A 26,866-nucleotide genomic window follows, 5' to 3' on the forward strand; every position below is an offset into this window, starting at 1 on the left:
AAAAAAAAAAAAAAAAAAAAAAAAAGATGTTATGCCCTAAGTGCATGCAAAAAAAGAAAACAACAAAAAAAGAATAAGAATAAAAATAAAAAAGATGTCATATTATTCATCTAGCTCAAAATTCAACAATATGAGGTATGCAGTGAAAATAGTTGCTCTAATCCCCTTCCTAGCACTTGTCAATTGTCACACCACCCCAAAGGTGTGACAATTCTTTTTACTTTATTTTTTATTTTTATTTTTTTGAGACGGAGTTTTCGCTCTTGTTGCCCAGGCTGGAGTTCAATGGCATGATCTCAGCTCACTGCAACCTCCTCCTCCTAGGTTCAAGCGATTCTGCCTCAGCCTCCCAAGTAGCTGGGATTACAGGCACCTGCCACCGCACCCAGCTAATTTTTGTATTTTTAGTATAGATGGGGTTTCACCATGCTGGCCACACTGGACTCGAACCACTGACCTCAGATGATCCACCTGCCTTGGCCTCCCAACCTGCTGGGATTACAGGTGTGAGCCACTATGCCCAGTGTGGGTTTCTTTTTACTTTAAAAATAATCCTTTTTTGGTGTATGATATACACATAAAAAAAAAAAAAATCCTTTTTTGCCACGTTGCACTTTGGGAGCCTGAGGGGGTGGATCATTTGAGGTCAGGAGTTTGAGACTAGTCTGGCCATCATGGTAAAAACCCATGTCTACTAAAAATACAAAAATTAGCTGGGCAGTAGTGGAGCATGCCTGTAGTCCCAGCTACTTGAGAGGCTGAGGCAGGAGAATCGCTTGAGTCTGGGAGGTGGAGGTTGCAGTGAGCCGAGATCACACCACTGCATTTCAGTCTGGGCGACAGAGTGAGACCCTGTCCCAAAAAAAAAAAAAACACACTTTTTTATTAAATCCCAAACCAAAAATGGTCAATAGGATTTATTTTTCTTTCTCTTTTTGAGACAGGGTCTCACTCTGTCACCCAAGCTGGAGTGCAGTGGTGAGATCTTAGCTCACTGTAACCTCTGCTTTCTGGGCTCAAGCGATCCTCCCACCTCAGCCTCCTGAGTAGCTGGGACCACAGGCGCTCACCACCACGCTTGGCTAATTGTTTGATTTTTCATAGAGACAGGGTTTTGCTGTATTGCCCAGTGGTCTCAAACTCCTGGGCTCAACAGATTCGCCAGCCTTGGCTTCCCAAAGTGTTGGGATTACAGGTGTGAGCAACTGCACCTGGCCAATAGGGTTTCTTTACGCTCATACAAATACAAACAAGTTCTTCTGTCTTCTGTTTTGTATGATGGTAGTGCTGACATATACTGTTCATTTCTTTGGAAGTTTGGAAGGATGATTCTTATTTGAAATTACATCTACCAGGCTATTACTTGTAAGGTCAAATAAAGTAGTCAATAGGAAAAGACTGAAAAAACAGAGGAAGCCATACATATTCATAAGGAAGAGGAAGAGAATGGCTGCCTTTTGTTTGGTAACCAGATGATCACCTAGCTAGCCAGTGGCAGAGCTGGGACTAGAATCCTGATGTTTTGACTCCTAGCCTGGTGTATTGTTCTTTGTGGTTCACTTCACTAAACACTGATTGAGTAAATGCTATATGCCAGGTGCTGTACCTCAGATTTGAATATGACACCGCAGGACGGGTGTGGTGACTCACGCCTGTAATCCCAGCACTTTGGGAGGCTGAGGCGGGCAGATCACTTGAGGCCAGGAGTTCAAGACCAGCCTGGCCAATATAGCAAAACCCCATCTCTACCAAAAAATAAAATAAAATGACATAAAGTAAATGAATGTGACACAGCAGTCCTCTGCAGGAGCTCCATCAGTGGGAGTGACAGAAAACTATGTGAAGGATAAGTGCTGCTGAAGCAGGAGCCACTGCGAGAAACAGACCTCTTGGACACGGAACTAGGAAGGAAGAGGTGATTTATTCGGCCAGGTGCAAGGCGACATAGTTGTCTAACAGCCGAGCTTCTCTAACAAAGAGAAGCTCTTCCTAGGCCAGGCGCGGTGGCTCACGCCTAAAATCCCAGAACTTTGGGAGGCCGAGGCGGGTGGATCACGTGGTCAAGAGATCGAGACCATCCTGGTCAACATGGTGAAACCCTGTCTCTACTAAAAATACAAAAATTAGCTGGGCATCGTGGCATTCGCCTGTAGTCCCAGCTACTCGGGAGGCTAAGGCAGGAGAATTGTTTGAACCCAGGAGGTGGAGGTTGCAGTGAGCTGAGATTGCGCCATTGCACTCTAGCCTGGGTAACAAGAGCGAAACTCCGTCTCAAAAAAAAAAAAAAAAAAAAAGAGAGAAGCTCTTCCTTTATATAGGCTTACAACTCTGGGTTTACAGCCTTAGAAATTACACGTGAAAGGGTCTTGGGTTTACAGTTTTAGAAATTACATGTGAAAGGATCTTGGTCCATGGAGTAGGCGTGGGGTGGGGGTTTGATCTTGTTTAAGTAAAAACAATGCGTTCTAGAAGGATTCCCCCATACTATGCCTGCTATCTATAGGAAGGCAATTAAGGAGGTGCCGTGGCGGCTGGTTGGCCAGCAGTTTCTTCATTGAAATGCAGTGTGGAAGTCAAGGGGGAGGTGACCTTAGATACCTGGGTCTCTTTCCTCACTATGACAAATTTGCAGACGGTGCTGTGGGAGGGCAGAGGTGGGGCAACTCAGCCTTGGGTTGGGGGAAAGGAAAGAGCTTAGAGATGTGTTTCCAGGGGATGTGACACTAAGCTGTCTGGAAGGCTGGATGGGATTTACGAGACAAACAGCTGAGGGGAGGACATTCCAAGCAGAGGGAATAGCATGAGGGTGGAGACAAACAGGATGGCTATGTGGGAAACTCTACAAGCAGTTCTGCAGAGCAGACTGTGAGGCAGAAGAGAGGGACTAGAGAGGTTGGCAGGGCCCAGAAGGTGAACGGCCTCGGACGTCTCCCTCAGGTGTTGAAATTTCCCCCAAGGGTGACTGGGGAGCCTAGCAGGAGGCAGGAGAGTGATGTGACTTGTGCACATCTCCCTGGCCCTATGCACAGGGTGGGTTTAAAGCATTGGTTTTCAGCTGGGTGAGTTTGCCTTCCAGGGCACATTTGCTACGTCTGGAGACATTTTTCCTTGAGGCAACAGGAGGTTTGGATAGGAAGGTGTTGCTGACATCTAGTGGACAGAAGCCAGTGACACTTCTAAACATCCTAAGATGTACAGAACAGTCCCACATGAAAGTTTCCGGTAGCCTGAAGTGTCAATAGTGCCAAGATTGAGAAACTCTGAACACAGTAGCAGGGTCTCCATTAAGGAACACAGTTCTTAAAAAAAATTCTGCCTGGGCGCAGTGGCTCACACTTGTAACCCCAACACTTTGGGAGGTCAAGACAGGAGAACTCCTCGAGCCCAGGAGTTCAAGACCAACATGGGTATAGCAGGTCTACAGTCGTTCTCTATTTTGAAAAAAGTATTAAAGAGGGCGGGTGCAGTGATTCACACCTGTAATCCCAGAACTTTGGGAGGCAAAAGTGGGCGGATCATTTGAGACCAGGAGTTCGAGACCAGCCTGGCCAACATGATGAAACCTCATCTCTCTACTAAAAACACAAAAATTAGGCCAGGCGCAGTGGCTCACGCCTGTAATCCTAGCACTTTGGGAGACCGAGGCAGGCAGATCACCTGAGGCCAGGAATTTGAGACCAGCCTGGCCAGCATGGCAAAACCCCGTCTCTACCAAAAATCACAGAAATTAGCTGGGCATGGTGGTATGTGCCTGTAATCCCAGCTACTTAGGAAGCTGAGGCAGGAGAATCACTTGAACCTGGGAGGCGGAGGTTTCAGTGAGCCAAGATCGCACCACTGCACTCCAGCCTGGGTAACAGAGGGAGACTCTGTCTCATAAATAAATAAAATGAAATAAAATAAAAATATAAAAATTAGCTGGGTGTTGTGTTGGGCACCTGTAATCCCAGCTACTAGAGAGGCTGCAGCACAAGAATCACTTGAACCCAGGAGGCAGAGGTTGCAGTGAACCAAGATGGCACCACTGCACTCCAGCCTGGGTGACAGAGTGAGACCCTGTCTCAAAAAAATGCATTAAAGAGAGAAAAAAAAAGTTTAAAAAAAAAACCCTAATTATTCAGAAATGTTTGAGACCAATTTCTATTCTCCCTCCCTCTCCTGGTTCTTTTTTTCATTCGGATCTCTGTTGGCTCATCTGTAAACCTGAACCGTATCCCTTCTCTGGAAGCGTTTGTTTTTCCAAGGAAGTACCTCATATACTCTCTCTCTATTTTTTTTTTTGACATGGAATGTTGCTCTTGTTGCCCAGGCTGGAGTGCAGTGGCGCGATCTCAGCCCACTGCAACCTCTATCTCCTGGGTTCAAGTGATTCTCCTGCCTCAGCCTCCGGAGTATCTGGGATTATAGGCATGTGCCACCACACCCAGCTAATTTTTTGTATTTTTAGTGGAGATGGGTTGTCACCATGTTGGCTAGGCTGTTCTCGAACTCCTGACCTCAGGTGATCTACCCGCCTTGGCCTCCCAAAGTGCTGGGATTACAGGAGCAAGCCACCACGACCAGCCTCCCATTGTACTCTCAGTGACATGCCTCAGCCTGAGAAGGCACAGAGTAACATGTTTCTTTTCCAAATAGATGATGTGAGACATGGAGACACACAACGTTGGGAGCACCTTCACGTCAGAAAGCTGCACCACCTGTGGATTGTGTGGCCTCTGGTAGATCACATCACTGATCTGAGCTTCAGTTCTCCCATCTCTCAAGTGAGGACAGTATGTGCTCTGCATATGTCACTGGATAGCTGAGAGGATCTCATGAAATCATGTATGTGAAGTAGTTTGTAAGTGTACAGCCTTGTGCATGTGGAATGGACCATTGCTGCATTGTGAGCACCGTTTTAACAGCTCTCCAGCCAACCCTTGAATCCCTCAGGCACTTACACAAAAGTGATGTTGGGAGGACCTTCAGGCTAGGTCTTTGGTCCCCTGTTAGAGTGGTCACAGCTAGGGAATCGCAGAGCACTGCCAAGACAACAGATGGTAGGAACTTCAGTGAAGACACTAATTGTTTGGAAGGTGTTTTCTGAAGGCAGAGCTAAAAATGCAGTTTCATGCCACTGTGAGAACTGAGTGCCTGGTTACCCCTCTCAGCTCTTGCTGCTTGCTCTGCTGTAAGGGAAGGTGCTGAGTGGATAGGACTGAAGCTGGTCATTGTCACCAAGAAGCTTCTGGTTGAGGGTAAGGGATGGAGGATGAGAGTTAAACATCACTTGGTTTTCAAGATTCTATATTACTCTGATGCTTCTGTGAACTGAGAAATTATTCTCCCATACTTTTGTGGTAAATAAGACACATGGTACAATTATAGGGTTTTTTTTCTATACCAAGTCTATAGATGTGGATTATAGATACTAAAAGAGATTGGCATTCAGCTTATTGATTTGGGTCTGTGTGTGCTTGTATAATACTCCCTCTGTCACCTCATCCACACCCTCCTGACCAAAATATTCTCTCTCTGAGGTTTGAATACTCTAGAATATTTCTTTTTTTTTGAGAAGGAGTCTCACTCTGTCCCCCAAGCCAGAGTACAATGGTGCAAACTCGGCTCACTGCAACCTTTGCATCCTGAGTTCAAGTGATTCTCCTGCCTCAGCCTCCCGAGTAGCTGGGATTACAGGCACCCACCACCACGCCTGGCTAATTTTGTATTTTTAGTAGAGTTGGGGTTTCACCATGTTGGCCAGGCTGGTCTTGAACTCCTGACCTCAAGTGACCCACCTATTTCAGCCTCTCAAAGTGCTGAAATTACAGATGTGAGCCACCGCATGCAACCAACTGTGACATTTTGATACAGTTTTGATAAAAGGCAGAGAGAAAGAAATTCCTATAAAGAACAAGTCCTGTGTTATGTTTACATAATTGTTAATAGTTTTTTATTTATTTATTTATTTTTATTTTTTGAAGTGGAGTCTCACTCTGTCACCCAGGCTGGAGTGCAGTGGCACGATCTCGGCTCACTGCAACCTCCACCTCCCGGGTTCAAGCAATTCTCCTGCCTCAGCCTCCCGAGTAGCTAGGATTACAGGTGCGCGCCACCATGCCCAGCTAATTTTTGTATATATATATATTTTTGTTAGTAGAGAAGGGGTTTCACTATGTTAGCCAGGCTGGTCTTGAATGCCTAACCTCATGATCCACCCACCTCGGACTCCCAAAGTGCTGGGATTACAGGCATGAGCCACCAAGTCCAGCCTTGTTAATAGTTTTTTTTGACATATTTCTGTACCCTGTATGTCTTATACTGTTGGGTATAATACTCCTTCCTCCAACTCCAAAGACTCTTCTGCAACAAAAATCCAAATAATTGTTTTTAGGATTTCCACAAATCTTGATTCACCATTAGACACATAATTGTTCTTTACAGGGGACCACTGAGAAAATGGCCCAGCAGATATTACTTGTATAAACTCAAGTAACTATTGCTTTACTAGTTTGAACACATTTATTATCTGTTGTTTTGGTTCTTGGTAGGTACCTTCTTTGGCTCCAGCAAACATGGAGAGACAAATGATTATATTTGGGCTAGAGAGTGGTCAGACATACAATTTATAAACAACCATGCAATTTTGATTATGACCCCAAATAATTACAATCCCAAAGGCAACAGAAAGAAGGTAGGGAGAACGCTGGGAACACTGGGCATTACTACCCCAAGAAAACAAAGAAATTTCCCTAAGAAAACAAAGAGTTTCTTTGGTATACTGTGCCTATCTGCTCTGTGCCACCCGCCATGTTGCTGGGGAGTGTTTCATTCAGCAGATAGATTTTTCCCTCTAAGCCTAATACACTTAGTTTATAGAGGCCAGAAATCAGACCGGCTACCAGAAGCTTGCTCTTCTCTCTTACCTCTAAAAACTTAGTATTTGGGGTGTGGGGGGGGGTTGGTCTGGTCTCTAGGGAAATCCTGGAGTTTTCATATAGTGCCTGTAAGAGTAGCCCACTCTAGTTATGACTGTAGACATATGACTGAACATCAAGACAACACTATCAAAAATCCAGCCATCAGGAAGTTTTGCCATAGTTCTTTTGTTCTCAGGGAGGCAATATTCAATGAGGCACTCATGCTCAAGGATGGCCAGGATATTCTGAGAGGTTTTTTTGTGACTTTCTGACTCTCAAGGACCTGCCCACCTGGGCCTGACTACCACAGTACTCAGGTCTGTGACCTTTATTGTTAGAGGATGGGCCTCTGCTTGGGAAAGGCCCTGGGTTCCTAGCACCTCCTCCCTCTTTCTTCCTAGGGCAGTCTGGTGGCCTTTGAGACTCAAAGTCACCTGCTTAGAATTGAGGCAGGAGAATAGAGTCTGGAGGCAGGGAACCTAAGGCCATTTCACGCTGACTTCCTAGAACTAAATTGAAAGGAAAGTTCTAACTTTCCATGCCTAAGTAACAAAAGAACCAGAGGTTGCTCCCATTGCAAATGCCCACCTTTCTGTGTGGCAGATGGGAAACTGAAAGTACGTCTGACTGGCTGAAAAAAGCAGATGAAAAATTGCTTTTTGCAACCAATCAGACGTTTGCATAGAAGTATAACTTTGTATCTTCACTTCAGCCTCTGGTTGCTATCCCAACCAATCAGACTGATTGGGGAACAAGTCTTTGTATAGAAGTGCAACTTTTTGTAACTTCACTCTAACCTCTGATTGGTTGCTTTCCACAACCAATCAGATGTTTGCATAGGAGTGTGACCTCTGTAACTTCACTTCAGCCTCTGATTGTGGGCCACAACTTCATTTACATGGGGTGAACACCAGGTGGCCAATGGGAAACCTCTTGGGGGTATTTGGACCCCAGAAGATTCTGTATCGGGGCCGTTGAGCCGCTGGTCCGCCTGTTCCCACACTGTGGAGTGTACTTTCATTTTGAATAAATCTCTGCTTTCCTTGCTTCATTCCTTCTTTGCTTTGCTATGCGTTTTGTCCAATTATTTGTTCAAAATGCCGAGAACCTGGACAACTTGCAGTCAAGGCCCTCTCCTGGTAACAGAACCTGCCCAAATCCAACATGCCTCATGTTTTGGGTAAGAAAGCATTTCACTGTCCCCTGCTTTGACTTACTTGCTAATTATCTTTTCATGTGAACACACTTTATCTTCCCAACTACATTGTAAGTGCATCGAGGGTGGGAACCTTGCCTTAAGTCAATTTTACTTCTCACAATTCCTGCTGTGTACTTTACGGTCACTTAAAAGATATGTGGTGGCCGACTGGGTTCATTTGACAAGCAGAGAATATCAGCGTTTAGCTTGGCCTTGTGGCTAGGAGGCATCGGCCTTGCTAGGCATAGGTAGGAGAAGAGAAAGAAGATGAAAAAATAAGTAAGGGAAGGGGATGAAAGGGTGAGCATGAGAGTATAAAGGGAGGAGAGGGAGGAAACGGAGAGGGGATGAAAACGAGGCATAGGTGGAAAAGAATATATTTCAAGGTCCAGAGTGTGGAGTCCCAAGAGAGGGGTCACGACTTTAGCTCCATCCTCTCTTACTTGTGCTGTGATGTAGACCACCCCTGCCTAGGGCATCTCCCCAGATTTTCTTCAATTCAAGAAGAAGCTAGGCCAGGCACGGCGGCTCACGGCTGTAATCCCAACACTTTGGGAGGCTAAGGTGGGCAGATCACTTGAGGTCAGGAGTTTGAGACCAGCCTGGGGAACATGGTGAAACCCCATCTCTACTTAAAATACAAAAATTGGCCTGGTGTGGTGGTGCATGCCTGTCATCCCAGTTACTTGGGTGGCTGAAGCAGGAGAATCGCTTGAACCCAGGAGGCAGAGGTTGCAGTGAGCCAAGATCGCCCCATTGCACTCGTCTGGATGACAAGAGTGAGACTTTGTGTCAAAAAAAAAAAAAAAAAAAAAAAAGAAGCTGAAGAGAGTGTGGGCCAGGCGCAGTGGCTCATGCCTGTAATCCCAGCAATTTGGGAGGGTGAGGGGGGCAGATCACTTGAGGTCAGGAGTTCGAGATCAGCCTGGCCAACATGGTGAAACTCTGTCTCTACTAAAAATACAAAAATTAGCTGGCTGCAGTTGTGTGCGCCTGTAATCCCAGCTACTTGGGAGACTGAGGCAGAAGAATCACTTGAACCCAGGAGGTAGAGGCTGCAGTGATCTGAGATGGCACCACTGCACTCCAGCCTGGGCGATACAACGAGACTCTGACTTTAAAAAAAAAAAAAAGAAAGAAAGAAAAAAAAGTGTATGGATTTGCAAGGCTCTCCAAAGCAGTTCTCTCTAGTGAACACAACATCCTTGATACAAATTCCTCCCTCCCCTCCACTCCCCACGGGCAGGACGAGGGAGGCGCCTGCCCTCTCGTCCCCTGGCGGTCTGTGTAGCTCCTGGCAGCCTCGGGAAGCCCAGGACAGCAGGGCAGTATACTTGCGACCTGCCCCGCCCTTTGGCTCCTGGGGAGAGGACAGGACGCACCCCACGTGGCCAGGCCTGCATCAGGGTCCGGCTTTATTGCAGGCTGTAATGCAGTGGTGAGATCATAGCTCACTGCATCCTCGACCTCCCGAGCTCAAGTGATCTTCTATCTCAGCCTCCCAAGTAGCTGAGCCCACAGGAGCACGCCACCACGCCAGGCTAATTTTTGTCATTGGGGCGGTGCGTCTTGGTGCAGTCTCCACGTTCTCTCAGAAGAACGCGGGCGCAACGCTGGACCACGCGTCATCGGGCAGCCGGCGCGACCTCCCCGCCCCCTATAGTCCCGAAGCTTCCAGAGGCCCGTGGCAGGGGTGTGGCGTGGGGGATGGGGGATGGGGTGGGAGTTGGGGCTTCCCAAGCAATCAAATCTGTTTCCTTCCCAAGGAGGGCAGGTGCTGAGCTTGGCAAGCCTCTAGCCAGCTCCTCCCCGTCTGCCCCACCTGCTCCTCCCAGCTCTCCCCTCCATATCGGTTTTCAAGCCATTTTCTCCACCTTAACCTGCACTAGCATCTGAGCAGGGAGCAGTGTGGAAGAACCTGTCCTCGCACTGCGTGAGGATTCAAAAGGCCTCTCAACCTAGAAAGCCCTGGAAGCCAAAATTTGTGCGTTTCAGCAAGGGGCATGGCTGGGGGTAGGAGGTAAAGTTCTGGCCACAGAATTTAAGCTTCTGCTTCAAAGGAGCCTTTCTAATCTGCTGGGAAATCTCTCCAGGTTCTCTCCACGAAGGCATTTTGCCTGCATTTGTCTCCTCTGGCCAATAAGGAATCCTACTTCCAGCCCGTTGGGGGGGGCTTATGCCTGTAATTCTAGCACTTTGGGAGGCTGCAGCAGGAGGATCACTTGAGGTCAGGAGTTTAAGACCAGGCTGTGTAACATAGTGAGACCTAGTCTCTACAAAAAATTAGCTGAGCATGGTGGTGTGCTCCTGTGGTCTCAGCTACTTGGGAGGCTGAGGCGGGAGGATCACTTGATTCCGGGAGGTCGAGGCTGTAGTGAGCTGTAATCGCACCACTGCACTCCAGCCTGGGTGACAGACTGAGACCCTATCTCTTCCCCCCCTCTCGCCCCCCCCACCACCAAAAGAAAAAAGAAAAAAAAAAAAAGGAAAAAAAAAAAAAAAAACCTGGCCAGGCATGGTAGCTCGAACTTGTAATCCCGGCAATTTGGGAGGCTGAGGCAGGTGGATCCCTTGAACTCAGGAGTTCAAGACCAGCCTGGGAAACATACCGAAAACCTGTCCCCACAAAAAAAATACAAAAATTAGCTGGGTGTGGTGGCGGGCGCCTGTAGATCCAGCTACTAGGGAGGCTGAGGCAGGAGAATTGCTTGAACCTGGGAGGCAGAGGTTGCTGTGAGCCAAGATGGCACCACTGCACTCCAGCCTGGGTGACAGATTGAAACTGAAACTGTCTCAAAAAAAAAAAAAAAAAAAAATTCCCATTCCCCCTCCCACATCAGGTCCTCACCATGTGCCTCTCACCCTCTCACCAGTGGCCTCGGGGCTGCCTAGGAGAGGCCTTGGTGTCCTTGCCCACCTAAGCTTGACACGAAGGAAATGGGAGCTCTGCCTTACGAAATGCAGCCACTGTGGTCTGTTTCTAACCCCCATTCCAGAAGTAGCACAGCTCCCCAACCGTGGCCCAGGAGGAGGGCAGGGCTGTGGTTCCTGAACTGTTGTGGCACCAGAGGGTTCATGACAGTTGGTGTGATGGGTTTTCCAGGAGTCAGACCAGTGAGCAGAGCCAAGGCTAGTCACCATCATCCATCATCCATACCCAAAGCTCTGGAGCTTACATGCTCAACAACAACAGCATCCACGCTCCGCAAAAAAAAAAAAAAAAAAAAAAAAAAAAAAAAAAAAAATCCTCCCCAACCATCCTCTTTCTTTCTTATTGGCTGACTGATGAGACAGTTTCACTTTTCTCGCCCAGGCTGGATATGGCTCACTCCAATCTCCGCCTCTCGAGTTCAAGAGATTCTCCTGTCTCAGCTTCCTGGAAGCTGGGATTACAGGCGCCTGTCACCATGCCTGGCTAATCTTTGTATTTTTAGTAGGGGTTTTGCCATATTGGCCAGGCTGTTCTCGAACTCCTGACCTCAGGTGATCCGCCTGCCTCAGCCTCCCAAAGTGCTGGGATCACAGGCGTGAGCCACCATGCCTGGCCGATACCACTACTATAAATAATAATACTATTAAATAGAAATGATATCTAGGCTGGGCGAGGTGGCTCACATCTGTAATGCCAGCACTTTGGGAGGCCGAGGGAGGTGGGTCATGAGGTCAGGAGTTCGAGACCAGCCTGACCAACATGGTGAAACCCCATCTCTACTAAAATGACAAACAAATTAGCTGTATGTGGTGGTACTTGCCTGTAATCCCAGCTATTTGGGAAGCTGAGGCAGGAGAGTCACTTGAAAGCGGGAGTTGGAGGTTGCAGTGAGCTGAGATTGCGCCACTGCACTCCACCCTGGGCGACAGAGACTCTGTCTCAAAAAAAAAAAAAAAAGAAAAAGAAATGGGGTATCACCATGTTGGCCAGGTTGGTCTCGAACTCCTGACCTCAGATGATCTACCTGCCTCGGCCTCCAAAAGTGCTGTGATTACAGGTGTGAGCCACCGCGCCCCACCCAGAGTCTGTGTTTCTTCCACTAAATCACACTGTCTCCCAAACTCCTCCCACCTCACCCTCCATTCCCCTGCCTCACCACTACACTTCCACAGCATGATCTCTGGGTGTGGAACCCCAAAATATGTGATGTCTTCCAGGCAGTGAGCTCAGCATTTCTTCCTGGACGAAGACGCTTAACAGTGCACTTTTCTTCCTTTCTTGGGATTGAGATCCACTGTCTTATGGGGAGCAACCATGCCATCTACAGAACATAGTTAGGGCAGAGGTACTGAGACAGGGATTTTAGAGATTAATAAAACTGGGTGGGGACAGGATCATCAACTTTTCATTTCACCAGTGAAGACCATTTAAAAGAACACCATTTATATATAATACCACTACTATTTTTGGTGGGGGGGAGATGGAGTCTCATTCTTATCTCCCAGGCTGGAGTGCAGTGGCGAGATCTTGGCTCACTGCAACCTCCACCTCACCAATTCAAGTGATTCTCCTGCCTCCGCCTCCGAAGTAGCTGGGATTACAGATGCCCATCACTATGCCCAGCTAATTTTTAGTAGAGATGGGGTTTCACCATGTCGGCCAGGCTGGACTTGAACCCCTGACTGCAGGTGATCCGCCCGCCTGAGCCTCCCAAATTGCTGGGATTACAGGCGTGAGCCACCATGCCTGGTCAATACCACTACTATCAATAATAATACTATTAAAAAAATGATATCTAGGCTGGGCGCGGTGGCTCACGCCTATAATCCCAGCCCCAGCACTTTGAGAGGTGGAGGTGGGAGGATCACTTGAGCCCAGGAGTTCGGGACCAGCCCAGGCAGCAAAGAGAGACCTTGTCACTACAAAAAAAAAAAAAAAAAAAAAAAAAAAAAAATGCTGAGTGTGGTGGCACGTGCCTGTGGGCCCAGTTTCTCAGGAGGGTGAGTTTGGGATGATCACTTGAGGCTGGAAGGTTGAGGCTTCAGTGAGCTGTGATTACACCATTGCACTCCAGCCTGGGAAACATTGTGAGACCTTATCTCAAAAAAAAAAAAAAAAAAAAAAAAGGAAAAAGAATGAAAAGAAAAAAAAAGAAAGATGCCGGGTGCAGTGGCTCACGCTGTAATCCCAGCATTTTGGGAGGCCAAACCGGGTGGATCACCTGAGGTCACAGGTTTAAGACCAGCCTGGCCAACATGGTGAAATCCTGTCTCTACTAAAAATACAAAAATTAGCTGGGTATAGTGGCAGGTGCCTGTAATCCCAGCTACTTGGGGGGCTGAGGCAGGAGAATCGCTTGAACCTGGGAGGCGGAGGTTGCAGTGAGCCGAGATCACGCCACTGCACTCCGGCCTGGGCAACAGAAGCAAAATAATAATAATAATAATAAAAAAAGATTATTTAATCATTACAGAGAGAGACTATGATGTACTAGGCATTGTTCTTGGTCTTCACCTGAATTGTCTGGTTTGCTCCCCATAAAAACTACTATTTTGTAGGCATTGTTGTTAACCCCATTTTATAGACAAGGAAACTCAGAAAGAAAGATGTTAAATTGTTCCTGAGTGTAAGCTCATAAGCACTATATCTCTCTCATCATTGATTCATAAAAGACATCTTTGAAAGCTGTGAAAGGAAAATAAAGCCGGGTATGGTGGCTCACGCCTGTAATCCCAGCACTTTGGGAGGCTGAGGTGGGTGGATCACCTGAGGTCGGGAGTTCAAGACCAGCCTGACCAACATGGAGAAACCCTGTGTCTACTAAAAATACAAAATTAGCTGGGTGTGGTGGCGCATGCCTGCAATCCCAGCTACTTGGGAGGCTGAGGCAGGAGAATTGCTTGAACCCGGGAGGTGGAGGTTGCGGTGAGTCAAGATTGCCCCATTGCACTCCAGCCTGGGCAACAAGAGCAAAACTCTGTCCCAAAAACATTAAAAAAAGAAGAAGAAAGAAAGAAGGAAAATAAAAACTTGGGACCCCAATTCACTCTGCCAAGACGAAAAACAATTTAGCCGAAAGCTGAGTCATGCAAGAAGCTGCCTCTCTTTTTGTTCCTAAGCGGACAGCTACACAGAAAAGATTAAATATCTCCACCTATAGCTACTCTGTTTACCTTATCTTATGTAAAGTGCTGTTTACTGAGTAGGAGATGAATACATAATTGATTCTTCCCCTACCTGCTCTTTTTCTCTCACAACATGTGGATTCAATAATGTGACCATACCTTCCCTCTCTTCCCTCAAGCTTGCATTTCTCCTTTATTATATATTACTATTGTTATTTTTTGAGATGGAGTCTCGTTCTTGTTGCCCAGGCTGGAGTGCAATGGCGCGATCTCAGCTCACTGCAACCTCTGCCTCCTGGATTCAAGTGATTCTCCTGCCTCAGCCTCCTGAGTAGCTGGGATTACAGGTGTCCCCCACCATGCCCAGCTAATTTTTGCCTTTTTAGTAGAGACGGGGTTTCACCATGTTGGCCAGGCTGGTCTCCAACTCCTGACCCCAGGTTATCCACCCTCCTTGGCCTCCCAAAGTGCTGGGATTATAAGCGTGAGCCACTGCACCTGGCTTTGCACTTCCCCTTTAAATACTGAAGCCTGGCCAGGCGAGGTGGGTTATGCCTGTAATCCCAGCACTTTGGGAGGCTGGGGCAGGAGGATTGCTTGAGCCCAGGAGGTCGAGACCAGCCTGTGCAACAGAGCAAGACCTTGTCTCTACAAATAATTTAAAAATTGGCCAGGTGTGGTGGTGGCACCTAGGGTCCCAGCTACCTGGGAGGCTGAGGTGGGAGGATCACTTGACCCCAGGCAGTTGAGGCTGTGGTGAGCTATGACTGTGCCATTGCATTTCAGCCTGGGTGACAGAGTGAGATCCTGTCTCTAGATAAATAAATAAATACTGAAGCCCTCAAAGTTATCTTTGGAGAAAGGCAGAGACCTGCCTCCCAGACATGTCCTTAATTTTGGCAAAATAAACTGCTAAATTGAGACCTGTTTCAGATACTTTTTGGTTTGCAAAGCAATCAAGTACGCAAGGGAAGTCCTAACCTCCGAATCTGGAAATGCAAAAGTAAAAGCTCAGCCAATGAAGTCAGACAGCTTTGGGTTTGAGTTTGGGACAGTACTTGCTGTGCCTCAGTCTGTTCAACTGTAATATGCAAATACCAATACCTACCTCATAATGCTATTGTGAGGCGTAAATGACTTCACACACTGAAGGCTTAACACAGTGACTGGCATATCTAGGGATGCTGGATACATACCAGCTGTGAGGCTTATCACCACTGTTCCTGGCATGGCCCTGCAAGCTCATAGTCTGCTGAAAAGAAACTAGGTATAGCTACTACGGCTTGGTCCTATGATTGCGGTCAGGCAATTGCTGTGATTGGCTCTCCCCTTCCTCCCTCACCCCCTCCCATCTTGCCCTCTGTTATTAACATAAGCAGTAAAAAACATGTAGGCTCTGCTTCCCATTGGTTGAAATTGGTGTTTCCTTGGCAGCACTTGCAAACATTCCATCTGGCAGTCTGAGAGAAGCTACTGAGAGAATCCTTGGGAGACATCCCCAGCTACCTACCACTGCTCCGGTTCCAAGCAAAGAAGATCTGCTTACTCCGGTACTGGCGTTTATCAGGGGTGGGGGAGTCCACAGAAAGGACTTGCAGTAGTTCTCCGTATTCATCACCCAGACCCCTAACGTACATTCCCCTGTCTCTCCCCACCCATTCTGCCTATCTGCCCTGTGAGAAGGGGAGGTGAGGGGAGGGAAGGGGAGAGGATGGGACGGGAGGGAAGGGAAGGGGAGGGGACCAGACGGGACGGGAGTGGAGGGAAGGGGAGGGGAGGGAAGAGGAGGGGAAGGGGAGGGGAGGGAAGAGGAGGGGAAGGGGCGAGAGGGGAGGGAAGGGGAGGGGAGGGGACGGGAGGGGAGGGGAGGGAAGGGGAAGGGACAGGACCGGACAGGAGGGGAGGGGAGGAAAGGGGAGGGGAGGGGAGGAAAGGGGAGGGGAGGGAAAGGGAGGGAAGGGGAGGAGGGGGAGGAGAGGAGGGGAGGAGGGGAGAGGAGAGGGGAGGGGAAGGGAGGGGAGGAGAGGGGGAAGGGGAGGAGAGGGGGGAGGGGAGGAGAGGCGGGAGGGGAGAAGAGAGGGGAGGGGAGGAGAGGGAGGAGAGGAGGGAAGAAAAATAGGAGAGGCCAGTGGGAGGGGGGCTTAGGAATGATGTGTGCCCACAGCCGTGTGAGGGTAAAAATTGAGCTTCTTTCTGGGCACTGTTCCCCATCTTTCCTCTCCTGTTGGAGCACAGGCTCCCCAGAGAAGGTCTTGAGGAGATCCTTCCATGTAGAAAAGCACCCACCCCATGTGCTTAGTGTTGAGGTCACAGATTTGACTTCTCCATTTATCAATACGCAATTTGCTGAAAGCCAAGTTACTGAATGTCCAGGTTACCAAACAGGCAATTTTCTTTTTTTTTTTTTTTTTGAGATGGAGTTTCGCTGTCACCCAGGCTGGAGTGCAGTGGTGCAATCTCGGCTCACTGTAACCTACGCCTCCGGGTTCAAGCGATTCTACTGCCTCAGCCTCCGGAGTAGCTGGAACTATAAGCATGCGTCACCACACCTGGCTAATTTTTGTATTTTTAGTAGAGATGGGGTTTTGCCATGTTGGCCAGGCTGGTCTCGAACTTCTGACCTCAGGTGATCCTCCCACCTTGGCCTCCCAAAGTGGTGGGATTACAGGGCTGAGGCACCATGCCTGGCCCCAAATGGACAATTTTCTAAAGGATCAAGTTGATATATGGCTACCTCACCAAAGTCTACTGAAATTACCAATTTACCGAAAAACCTTTGTGCAGTTGTCTTTAACTACAGAGTTTATAGTAAATTGCTCTAGCCAAATTGGCATAGTCTAAGTAAGGGCTAGGGAGAGCCAGTTCTCTAGTGTTAAGGGCCTTTAGGCCCCTCACTGCGCACCTTATAGCCTCTTGCTGCTCTGGAGTGGGCAGCCTGGAAAGGCTCTGTGTCCTCCAGCAGATGATCTTGTCTATCTCCAGCTGCAGCAACAGGGAACTGGGGCAGAGGCAAACTGAGCTTAAAAATGCTAGTATCAGGCCAGGCGCGGTGGCTCATGCCTATAATCCCAGCACTTTGGGAGGCCGACGCGGGTGGATCACGAGGTCAAGAGATCGAGACCATCCTGGTCAACATGGTGAAACCCTGTTTCTACTAAAAATACAAAAATTAGCTGGGTGTGGTGGCACACGCCTGTAGTCCCAGCTACTCGGGAGGCTAAGGCAGGAGAATTGTTTGAACCCAGGAGGCGGAGGTTGCAGTGAGCCGAGATCACGCCATTGCACTCCAGCCTGGGTAACAAGAGCAAATCTCCATCTCAAAAAAAAAATAAAATAAATAAAATAAAGCTAATATCGGTCTGGGCAACATACTGAGACCTATTTAAAAAAAATAGCCAGGTGTCAGCAGGACACAGTGGCTCACGCCTGTAATCCCAGCACACTGGGAGGCTGAGGCAGGTGAATCATGAGGTCAGGAGTTCAAGACCAGCCTGGCCAACATGGTGAAATGCCGTCTCTACTAAAAATACAAAATTTAGCCAGGCATGGTGGCACACGCCTGTAGCCCCAGCTACTCGGGAGGCTGAGACAGGAGAATTGCTTGAGCCTGTGAGGCAGAGGTTGCAGTGAGCTGAAATTGTACCATTGCACTCTAACCTGGGCAACAGAACGAGACTTCATCTAAAAAACCCCCAGCATCTTTATACTTCTTTTTAAAAGTTAAGATGGGTTAAGGAGCAGGGAGGCCTCAGTTGCCCAGGCTGGTTTCAAACTGATAGCCACAAGCTATCCTCCTGCCTCAGCATCCTATATAGCTGAGATTATGGGCACACGTCACCACACCCACTTCATTTTAACATCATTTAAAAAGAGCCAGGTGCCCTCACTTGCTCCTAGCAGGGGATTGGGTTTCTTATTAAAGATTCAACTGGGAATCAATATTGTTAGCACTCCAAAGAAGCGCTACTTTTTTTCTACTACATTTTGATTTAAGTCATTATGGTTTTGAGAATATGAGAATCCTTGGTTTTCAGGAAAAGTAGATCTCAGCAGCCAGGCACAGGTCTCACTCCTTCCCTTAAACCCCCCATCCCCTCCCTAGGGGCAACAAGTGCTTCCTCTCTCTTGTGATTCTTCAAGAGATGGTCTGTACTTCTATGAGTGCGTTCACATGTGTGTACATACACATGCATGCAGTGAATTACTTCTTGAGGTTTCTTTTTTCCCCAGGAAAAAGAAAATGAGTGAGACTCAAAATTCAACAAGCCAGAAAGCAATGGATGAGGATAACAAAGCTGTAAGCCAAACAATGCCGAACACACAAGACAAGACGAACACACAAGACCACGAAGATGAATTGACTCGAGTAGCTCTAGCTCTGGTTGAGGATGTCATCAATTATGCTGTGAAGTTTCTGGAAGGTAGTAATCCCATTTGTTTGGATGCCTAAAGAATTGTCTCATTATATAGTGCCACGCCACCAGGCAACTAACAAATTCACACCTTTGTTTTTGCAGATGAGCAAAACCCTATGAAAAATATCAAGTGGATGACTCACGGTGAATTCACTGTGGAAGAGGGTCGTAAACAAATTGACGAATATCTTTCGGTAAGTTAGGCCGACCACTTCAGCTTGGTACTTCAGTGTGAAGAACAATAAAGACACTCAGCAGATCAAAAGTTTGAAGTCTGGAAAATCTAGGAGACAGTATCAAAGGGGGCTGACTAGAATAAGTAAACATGGTCTCCATCTCAGTTCCAAAATCAAGGTGGGGTAGTCTTTGAAGGCGAAAAGCACAACCACAGTCATGTTGCCCTGTGTCTGTATCATTCTAACCTTCCATTTCTCTGGGAAAATCTGCCCTTCCTACTTAAGCCATTTGGCCATGCTGGTGCATTAAATGGGGGCCTAGTGGCCTAAGGAGGGAGCTGCTCCTCCAAAATAGGAGTTCTCCACCACCAGCATTATTTAGTTTTTTTTAGAGACATGGTCTCACTCTGTTACCTAGGTTGCAGTGCAGGGGCTCTATCCTAGCCCCCTGCAGCTTTGAACTCCTGGGCTCAAGCAGCCTTCCCACCTCAGCCTTCCAAGTAGACAGGCGTGTGTCACCACACCTGGCTAGTTTTAAAATTTTTTGTAGAAACAGGATCTCGCTAGGTTGCCCAGGTTGGCCTTGCACTCCTGGCCTCAAGGGGTACTGCTGCCTTGGCCTCCCAAAGTGCTGGGATTATAGGTGTGAGCCATTGCACCCCACCTCCACCACCAATTTTAGAATGCTCCCATTAACAGAGGGGATGCAGATGGATCAGAAGACATTTTGATTTGGCTTTGGAATATATTGCCTGCATAGTAAGATGTACAATCCCATGAATTCCTTTGTTTTTCTGCCTGTGTCTGACTTTGACTTCTTTGTGTGGCTTATCCTGGCAGCTTTGCTGAGAAGGCCCTGGATTAGTGAGCGGATAAAGAAGAATGTCTTGGGCCAGGCACAGTGGTTCGCATCTGTAATCCCAGCACTCTTTTGGGAGACCAAGATGGGAAAACCAATTGCTTGAGCCCAAGAGTTTGAGGCAGCCTGGGCAACATAGCGGGACCCTATCTCTATAAAAATAAAATATTAGGCTGGGCGTGGCGGCTCACACCTGTAATCCCAGCACTTTGGGAGGCCGAGGCAGGCAGATCACAAGATCAGGAGTTTGAGACCAGCCTGGCCAATATGGTGGAACCTCGTCTCTATTAAAAATATAAAAATTAGCTGGGCATCATTATGCACACCTGTAGTCCCAGCTACTCTGGAGGCTGAGGCAGGAGAATCGCCTGAACCTGGGAGGCGGAGGTTGCAATGAGCTGACATAGTGCCACTGCACTCCAGCCTGGGCGACACAGCAAGACTCCATCTCAAAAAAAAAAAAATTCGCTGGGTGCGGTGGTACCTATAGTCCCAGCTACTCAGGAGGCTGAGGTGGGAGGATCACTTGAACCCAGGAGGTCGAGGCTGCAGTAAGCTATGATTGGGCCATTGCACTTGGCCTGGGTGACAGAGTGAGAGACAGGGTCTCAAAAAAAAAAAAAAAAAAAGAATGGCTTGAAATCCTTCTCATTGTGCTTCTAGGGAACAGAGACCAGTTGAAATTGGTGGAGGCGAACTCCCCTACCCCTGGGAAAAGTACCAGCCGTCTCTGTTCCCCAGACCAGCCCCTCAAAGCCTACAGCCCTCAGGGCAGTTTCCCAGGCCTTTGGAAGGCCTGGTCAGGTGTGAAGGAGGAAAAGTCAGGGATCTCTGGCTCTAAGCCCTGTATGCTCCAGCGGGCACCACTCACCGTTCTCATTCGGAGGGTTATCTTGAACATAGTGAAGAGAAATGGTGTAAGTTACTCGAACCTTCCTGCTGTGGAACACATCTCCACTTGAGGTTGGGCAAAGGTCCCTGCCTACTGCACTCAGCGTTCCTGAATCAAACTAGAATGGAACACACAGCAAGAAGGAAAAATTTCTCTCACAAATCCCACTGGTCATTCTGAGTAAAAGGCAAAAGTAAGTCCTGACAATGGTCTACAAGGTCCGATATGATCTGAGTTCTCTTTCCCCTCCCAACTTACGGCTCAGCTCCTATCACTTCCCACCTTCCCCCCTCACCTTCCTCCCTCAGCCACGTTTGCCTCCTTGCCCTTCCTCGACTGCCAGGCGTGTTCCCCCATCAGGACCCTTGCTCTTGCTGTTCCCTCTGCCTGGATCCCTCTCCCCTAACATATATGCCCACGGCTCACTGCTTTACCTCCCTTCAGACTTTTGTTAAAATACCACCTGCTCCTGCTGGGCGCAGTGGCTCATGCCTGTAATCTCAGCACTTTGGGAGGCCAAGGCGGGTGGATCACAAGGTCAGGAGTTCAAGACCAGCCTGGCCAACATGGTGAAATCCCATCTCTACTAAAAGTACAAAAATCAGCCGGGCGTGGTGGTGCAGGCCTGTAATCCCAGCTACTTGGGAGGCTGAGGTGAGGCAGGAGAATTGCTTGAATCCAGGAGGCGAAGGTTGCAGTGAGCTGAGATTGCACCACTACGCTTCAGCCTGGACAACAGAGACTCCATCTCAAAAAAAACCACCTGGCCACCTCATCTAAAATCACAACCCTCTCCACTTCTCTGATTCAGTTTTTCTTCACACTTTCTGCCTAAGATACTAGAGCCTGTTTATTTGTCCTACTGCCTGTCTTACACCAGCAGATCATATGGTCCATGAGGGCAGATTTCTGTTCACTGCTCTGTTCCCAGCCACGAGCAATGTCAGGTACACAGATGCTCCATAAACCTGTGTTGAACACATGAACTTATTTATTTATTTATTTTTGTGTGGTGGAGTCTCGCTTTGTTGCCCAGGCTGGAGTGCAGTAGCACTATCTTGGCTCACCGCAACCTCTGCCTCCTGGGTTCAAGCGATTCTCCTGTCTCAGCCTCCCAAGTAGCTGGGACTACAGATGCGCACAAACACACCCAGCTAATTTTTTTTTTTTTGTATTTTGAGTAGAGACAGGGTTTTACCATGTCAGCCAGGATGGTCTCAATCTCCTGACCTCATAATCTGCCTGTCTCGGCCTCCCAAAGTGCTGGGATTACAGACGTGAGCCACCGCAACTGGCCACGAACAGATTTATTATCTCATTACCATATTTCTTCACAAATAAAGAGCCAGGTCAAAGCATTTGTCTTACCTACTTCGTAGGGCTGTTGTGAGGATAGAGACAATCAGAAAATAAACGACTGAAAAGCTAAATATGTTACATTAACTCATGATGTAAAATCCTCCTGTTCCCAGTCCCACTGATGCAGCAGATCTGAGAAGTGACGTCTCCCATGTAAGTGCCAGGCATTTCCTTTTTTTTTTTTTTTTTTTTGAGACCAAGTTTCACTCTTGTCACCCAGGCTGGAGTGCAATGGTGTGATCTTGGCTCACTGCAAGCTCCGCCTCCTGGGTTCAAGGGATTCTCTTGTCTCAGCCTCCCTAGTAGCTAGAATTACAGGCACCTGCCACCACACCAGGCTAATTTTTTTTTTGGCATTTTTAGTAGAGATGGGGTTTCACCATGTTGGCCAGGCTGGTCCCAAACTCCTGACCTCAGAAAATCTGCCCAGCTTGGTCTCTCAAAGTGCTGGGATTACAGGCATGAGCCACCGCGCCCAGCCAAAGTGCGAGGCATTTCTGATGGAGAGCTTTCTCAAGCTTATTGCCAATTTCCCAAGGTTTACTACACATCAGGGGATTGTAAATTAGGAGTTGTCATTTACTGAGTATTGCTATGTGTTAAGCACTGCAGTGCACATCATCATGCATTATCTCATTTAATCCTCACAACAAAACTGTGTGTGGGTATATCATTGTACCCATTTAACAGATGAAGACTGTTAAATTGCCCAGCCTCTCTCTGATTGAGCCGCAAAATGAAGTTATGATCATATGCCTGTCTGATGTAATCTTTTTTTTTGAGACAGAGTATCGTTCTGTCACCCAGGACTGCAGTGCAGTGGCATGATCTCAGCTCACTGCAAACTCTGCCTCCTGGGTTCCAGGGACTCTCCTGCCTCAGCCTCCCAAGTAGCTAGGACTACAGGTGCATGCCACCATGCCCAGCTAATTTTTGTATTTTTAGTAGAGACAGGGTTTTATCATGTTGGCCAGGTTGGTCTCGAACTCCTGACCTCAAGTGATCTGCCCACTTCAGCCTCCCAAAGTGCTGGGATTACAGGCATGAACCACTGAGCCCAGCCTGATATATTCTTTTTAAAAAATATTTATTTATTTATTTTTTGAGATGGAGTCTTGCTCTGTTGCTCAAGCTGGAGTGCAGTGGTGTAATCTCGGCTCGCTGCAGCCTTAAACTCCTGGACTCAAGTGATCCTCCTGCCTCAGCCTCCTGCGTAGCTAGAACTATGGGTACATACCACACTGGCCGACTAAATCTTTTATTTTTTTGTAGAGACGAGGTCTCACTTTGTTGCCCAGGCTGGTCTTGAACTCCTGGCCTCAAGTGGTCCTCCTGCCTTAGCCTCCTAAAGTGCTGGGATTACAGGTGTGAGCCACTGCACCTGGCCAGTTCTATCTGATATAGTCTTTCTATCACAGTAGGAAAAGTACTTTTTTTTCTTATTTGTTTTTTCTCATTAGGTTTTACTGACCCAGGAAAAGTACTTTTGGATGACAAAAATAATGCAGACTTTTATTATTATTTAAAAATACAAATTTAGCCAGGCGCGGTGGCTCAAGCCTGTAATCCCAGCACTTTGGGAGGCTGAGGCTGGTGGATCACGAGGTCAAGAGATCGAGACCATCCTGGTCAACATGGTGAAACCCCGTCTCTACTAAAGATACAAAAAATTAGCTGGGCATGGTGGTGCATGCCTGTAATTCCAGCTACTCAGGAGGCTGAGGCAAGAGAATTGCCTGAACCCGGGAGGCGGAGGTTGCGGTGAGCCGAGATCGCGCCATTGCACTCCAGCCTGGGTAACATGAGTGAAACTCCGTCCCCATCTCAAAAAAAAAAAAAAAAAAAAAAAAATACAAATTCAAATGACTTTAAGTTACTACAATGTGAATAAGAATAATTAAACCTGGTATCAGAAGGCTGGTACAGGCCAGCATGGTGGCTCACGCCTATAATCCCAGCACTTTGGGAGGCCGAGGTGGGCAGATCACTTGAGGTCAGGAGTTCGAGACCAGCCTAATCAACATGGTGAAACCCCATCTCTACAAAAATACAAAAAAATTAGCTGGGTGTGGTGGCATGTGCCTGTAATCCCAGCTGCTCGGGAGGCTGAGGCAGGAGAAGTACTTGAACCCAGGAGGCGGAGGTTGCAGTGAGCCGTGATCACACCACTCACTGCACTCCAGCCTGGGCAACAGAGTGAGACTGTCTCAAAAAAAAAAAAAGAAGGCATGTATAATTGTGAGGAGGGAACACTTACATATCGTCAATGGCAAAGTTGGTTCATTCTCTTCAGGAACACAGTCTGGCAACAGGAATATACAAATGAGTTTCTTATAAAAGAAAAATTAGAGAATGCCCATCACCTCACACAGTTAAAATTACTTCTATAATAAAAAGAGACATCACTATAAAAAATGTTCAGTGAGCAAAAAGATACAAATTAGAAAATGAAATTACCCACAATACCCATTTCTTTATTTTTTTTCTTTTTTTTTTTTTTTTTGAGACAGAGTCTTGCTCTGTCACCCAGGCTAGAGTGCAGTGGCATGATCGGCTCACTGCAACCTCTGCCTCCTGGGTTCAAGCGATTCTCTTGCTTCAGCCTCCTGAGTAACTGGGATTACAGGCACATGCCACCATGCTTCGCTAATTTTTGCATTTTTAGTAGAGACAGGGTTTCATCATGTTGGTCAGGCTGGTCTTGAACTCCTGACCTCATGATCCACCCGCCTCAGCCTCCCAAAGTGCTGGGATTAAGGCATGAGCCACCGCGCCCGGCCCACAATACACATTTCTATTACCCCAAAGGTCACTTACCATGGGTACCAGTTTTGTGCACATACTTTTTTTCATTGTTTTTTGCCTTCTGCATATACTTCTAGATGCCTGTTGATTTTGAGTGTCTAGTAGTATGTAACTGGCTAAGCCATCCATGATCGAGTAGTACAGTGAGATACTGTTTCCTGGAAGTGAGTGTATGAAGTGGCATTATGTAAAAATCACAAAACACATTCACTGGTGCTACATAAAAGTCTGCTGCCTGCAAACTGATAAAAATGGGAAGAGATTCGCCTGATGGAAACAGTTGAATTTAATGTCATGTTAACGCTGCCTTCATTCACAAAAGTGGGGAAACCACTAAGAGCTGAAAAGAAGAAACTCTTAGAACGGAGGCTTCTGGTGGGGTGGAGAAAGCACTGAGCTGGCTGCTCAGGTGTCCTGGGTACTAGTCCCCCTTTATTGTGTTAGACAGTCCCTACCCACTTCTAGGCCCTGCTATCCTCATCTGCAAAGTGAAGAGCTGCATCAGATTATGTCTGGGGACCAATTCAATGTTATAAAGTCTATAATTGTTTGGCAGATTAAACGTTAGGGCTAGAAAAGTATATTGAGTAATACAGAACAGTTGAAAATCAAGGCATACTCTGGCCGGGCATGTGGCTCACACCTGTTATCCCAGCACTTTGGGAGGCCGAGGCAGGTGGATTACCTGAGGTCAGGAGTTCGAGACCAGCCTGGCCAACATGGTGAAACCTCGTCTCTATTAAAAATACAAAAATTAGTGCAGCATGCTGGTGCGCACCTGTAATCCCAGCTGCTTGGGAGGCTGAGGCAGAAGAATCACTTGAACCTGGGAGGCAGAGGTTGCAGTGAGCCGAGATCACGCCACTGCACTTCTGCCTGGGAAACAGAGCGAGATTCTGTCTCAAAAATAAAAAAACAAAAAAAAAAAGGCATGCTCCAATGAGCCATAATGGGTTGACTGTTGGGCCCCATCATTAAAAGGAATAATGATTTTGGGGCCAGGCATGGTGGCTCACACCTATAATCCCAGCACTTTGGGAGGCTGAGGCAAGCAGATTACCTGAGGTCGGGAGCTCGAGACCAGCCTGGCCAACATGGTGAAACCGCATCTCTACTAAAAATACAAAAATTAGCTGGGCGGGTGGTGCGCATCTGTAATCCCAGCTACTTGGAGGCTAAGGAAGGAGAATCACTTGAACCTGGGAGGCAGAGGTTGCAGTGAGCTAAGATCACATCAACTGCACTCCAGCCTGGGTGACAGAGCAAGACTGTCTCAAAAAAAAAGGAGGGAATAATGACTTTGGGAGGCCAAGGCCAGTGGATCACTTGAATCCAGGAGTTCGAGACCAGCCTGGGCAATATAGAGAGACCCCTGTCTCTACAAAAAATGAAAAAAACCAGCCAGGTGTGGTGGTGCACACCTGTAGTCTCAGCTACTTGGGCAGCTGAGGTGGGAGGATCACCTAAGCCCGGGAAGGTTGAGGCTGCAATCAGCTATGATCGTGCCACTGAACTCCAGCCTAGGTGACTGAGTAAGACCTCGTTTCAAAAAAAAAAAAAAAAAAAAGAAAGAATACACAGTTCCTGATCTCAAGGAATCTTGAGTCCAGTGCTCCTCTCTGGACTGAAACAGCCAACTGGGTACAAGTTCGAAATAAGCTGAGGCAGGCCAGGCACAGTGGCTCACCCGTTTGTAATCCCAGCACTTTGGGAGGCCAAGGCGGGCAGATAATGAGTTCCAGAGATCGAAACCAGCCTGGCCAACATGGTGAAACCCCATCTCTACTAAAAATACAAAAATTAGCCAGGCGTGGTGGTGTGCCTGTAGTCTCAGCTACTCAGGAAGCTGAGGCAGGAGAATCGCTTGAACCCAGGAGGCAGAGGTTGCTTGAACCCGTGAGCCGAGATCACGCCATTGCACTCCAGCTGGGGCGACAATGCAAGACTCTGTCTCAAAAAAAAGAAAAGAAACAAGCTGAGGCAAAAGGCCAGGCTACATTTTTTTTTAAAGGAGGGCCTGAAATCTTTTTGCTTTCTCCTCCTGTATTCCCTCTCTTCATTACTGGCATTTGTTAGAGTCTCCCAATTCCTTCCTTCTGTGAAGGTTCACAGAAGGAATTCAGGCTCTTCTTTGAGTCAGAAGCTTTGTGTGCTCCAGTAGCCAGCCCAAGGAGGTTCAGTTGAATAGAATTTGTTGAGTACCTGT

At 47.6% G+C, this 26,866-nt stretch overlaps 1 protein-coding gene and 1 long non-coding RNA gene across 4 annotated transcripts in view; one reads left to right on the top strand and one right to left on the bottom strand.

The window, feature by feature from the left end:
• Nucleotides 1-4,683: 4,683 nt before the first annotated feature.
• The window catches only part of AKAP14 (A-kinase anchoring protein 14), a 33,296-nt gene continuing 11,113 nt past the window's right edge, over nt 4,684-26,866 (top strand). Inside the window, exons 1-4 of one of the 3 annotated variants that reach the window (XM_032258386.1) lie at nt 4,684-4,840; nt 15,589-15,704; nt 18,385-18,575; nt 18,672-18,763. In XM_032258386.1, the coding sequence (XP_032114277.1) occupies nt 18,395-18,575; nt 18,672-18,763 (273 nt within the window). In that variant the 5' untranslated portion in view covers nt 4,684-4,840; nt 15,589-15,704; nt 18,385-18,394. Of the gene's footprint in view, nt 4,841-15,274; nt 15,422-15,486; nt 15,705-18,384; nt 18,576-18,671; nt 18,764-26,866 lie in introns of those variants that run through there. The other 2 variants (XM_032258384.1, XM_032258385.1) reach the window with 2 other exon arrangements.
• Nucleotides 14,033-25,192, bottom strand: LOC116536622. Its single transcript, XR_004262727.1, has 3 exons — nt 25,181-25,192; nt 17,147-17,152; nt 14,033-14,183 (listed from the first exon to the last, which is right to left on the bottom strand). It is a non-coding gene; the product is annotated as an uncharacterized LOC116536622 (long non-coding RNA).

This window comes from Sapajus apella, unplaced genomic scaffold (assembly GCF_009761245.1).
Source record: "Sapajus apella isolate SASKATOON/1434 unplaced genomic scaffold, GSC_monkey_1.0 scaffold102, whole genome shotgun sequence".
Lineage (NCBI taxonomy): Eukaryota > Metazoa > Chordata > Mammalia > Primates > Cebidae > Sapajus > Sapajus apella.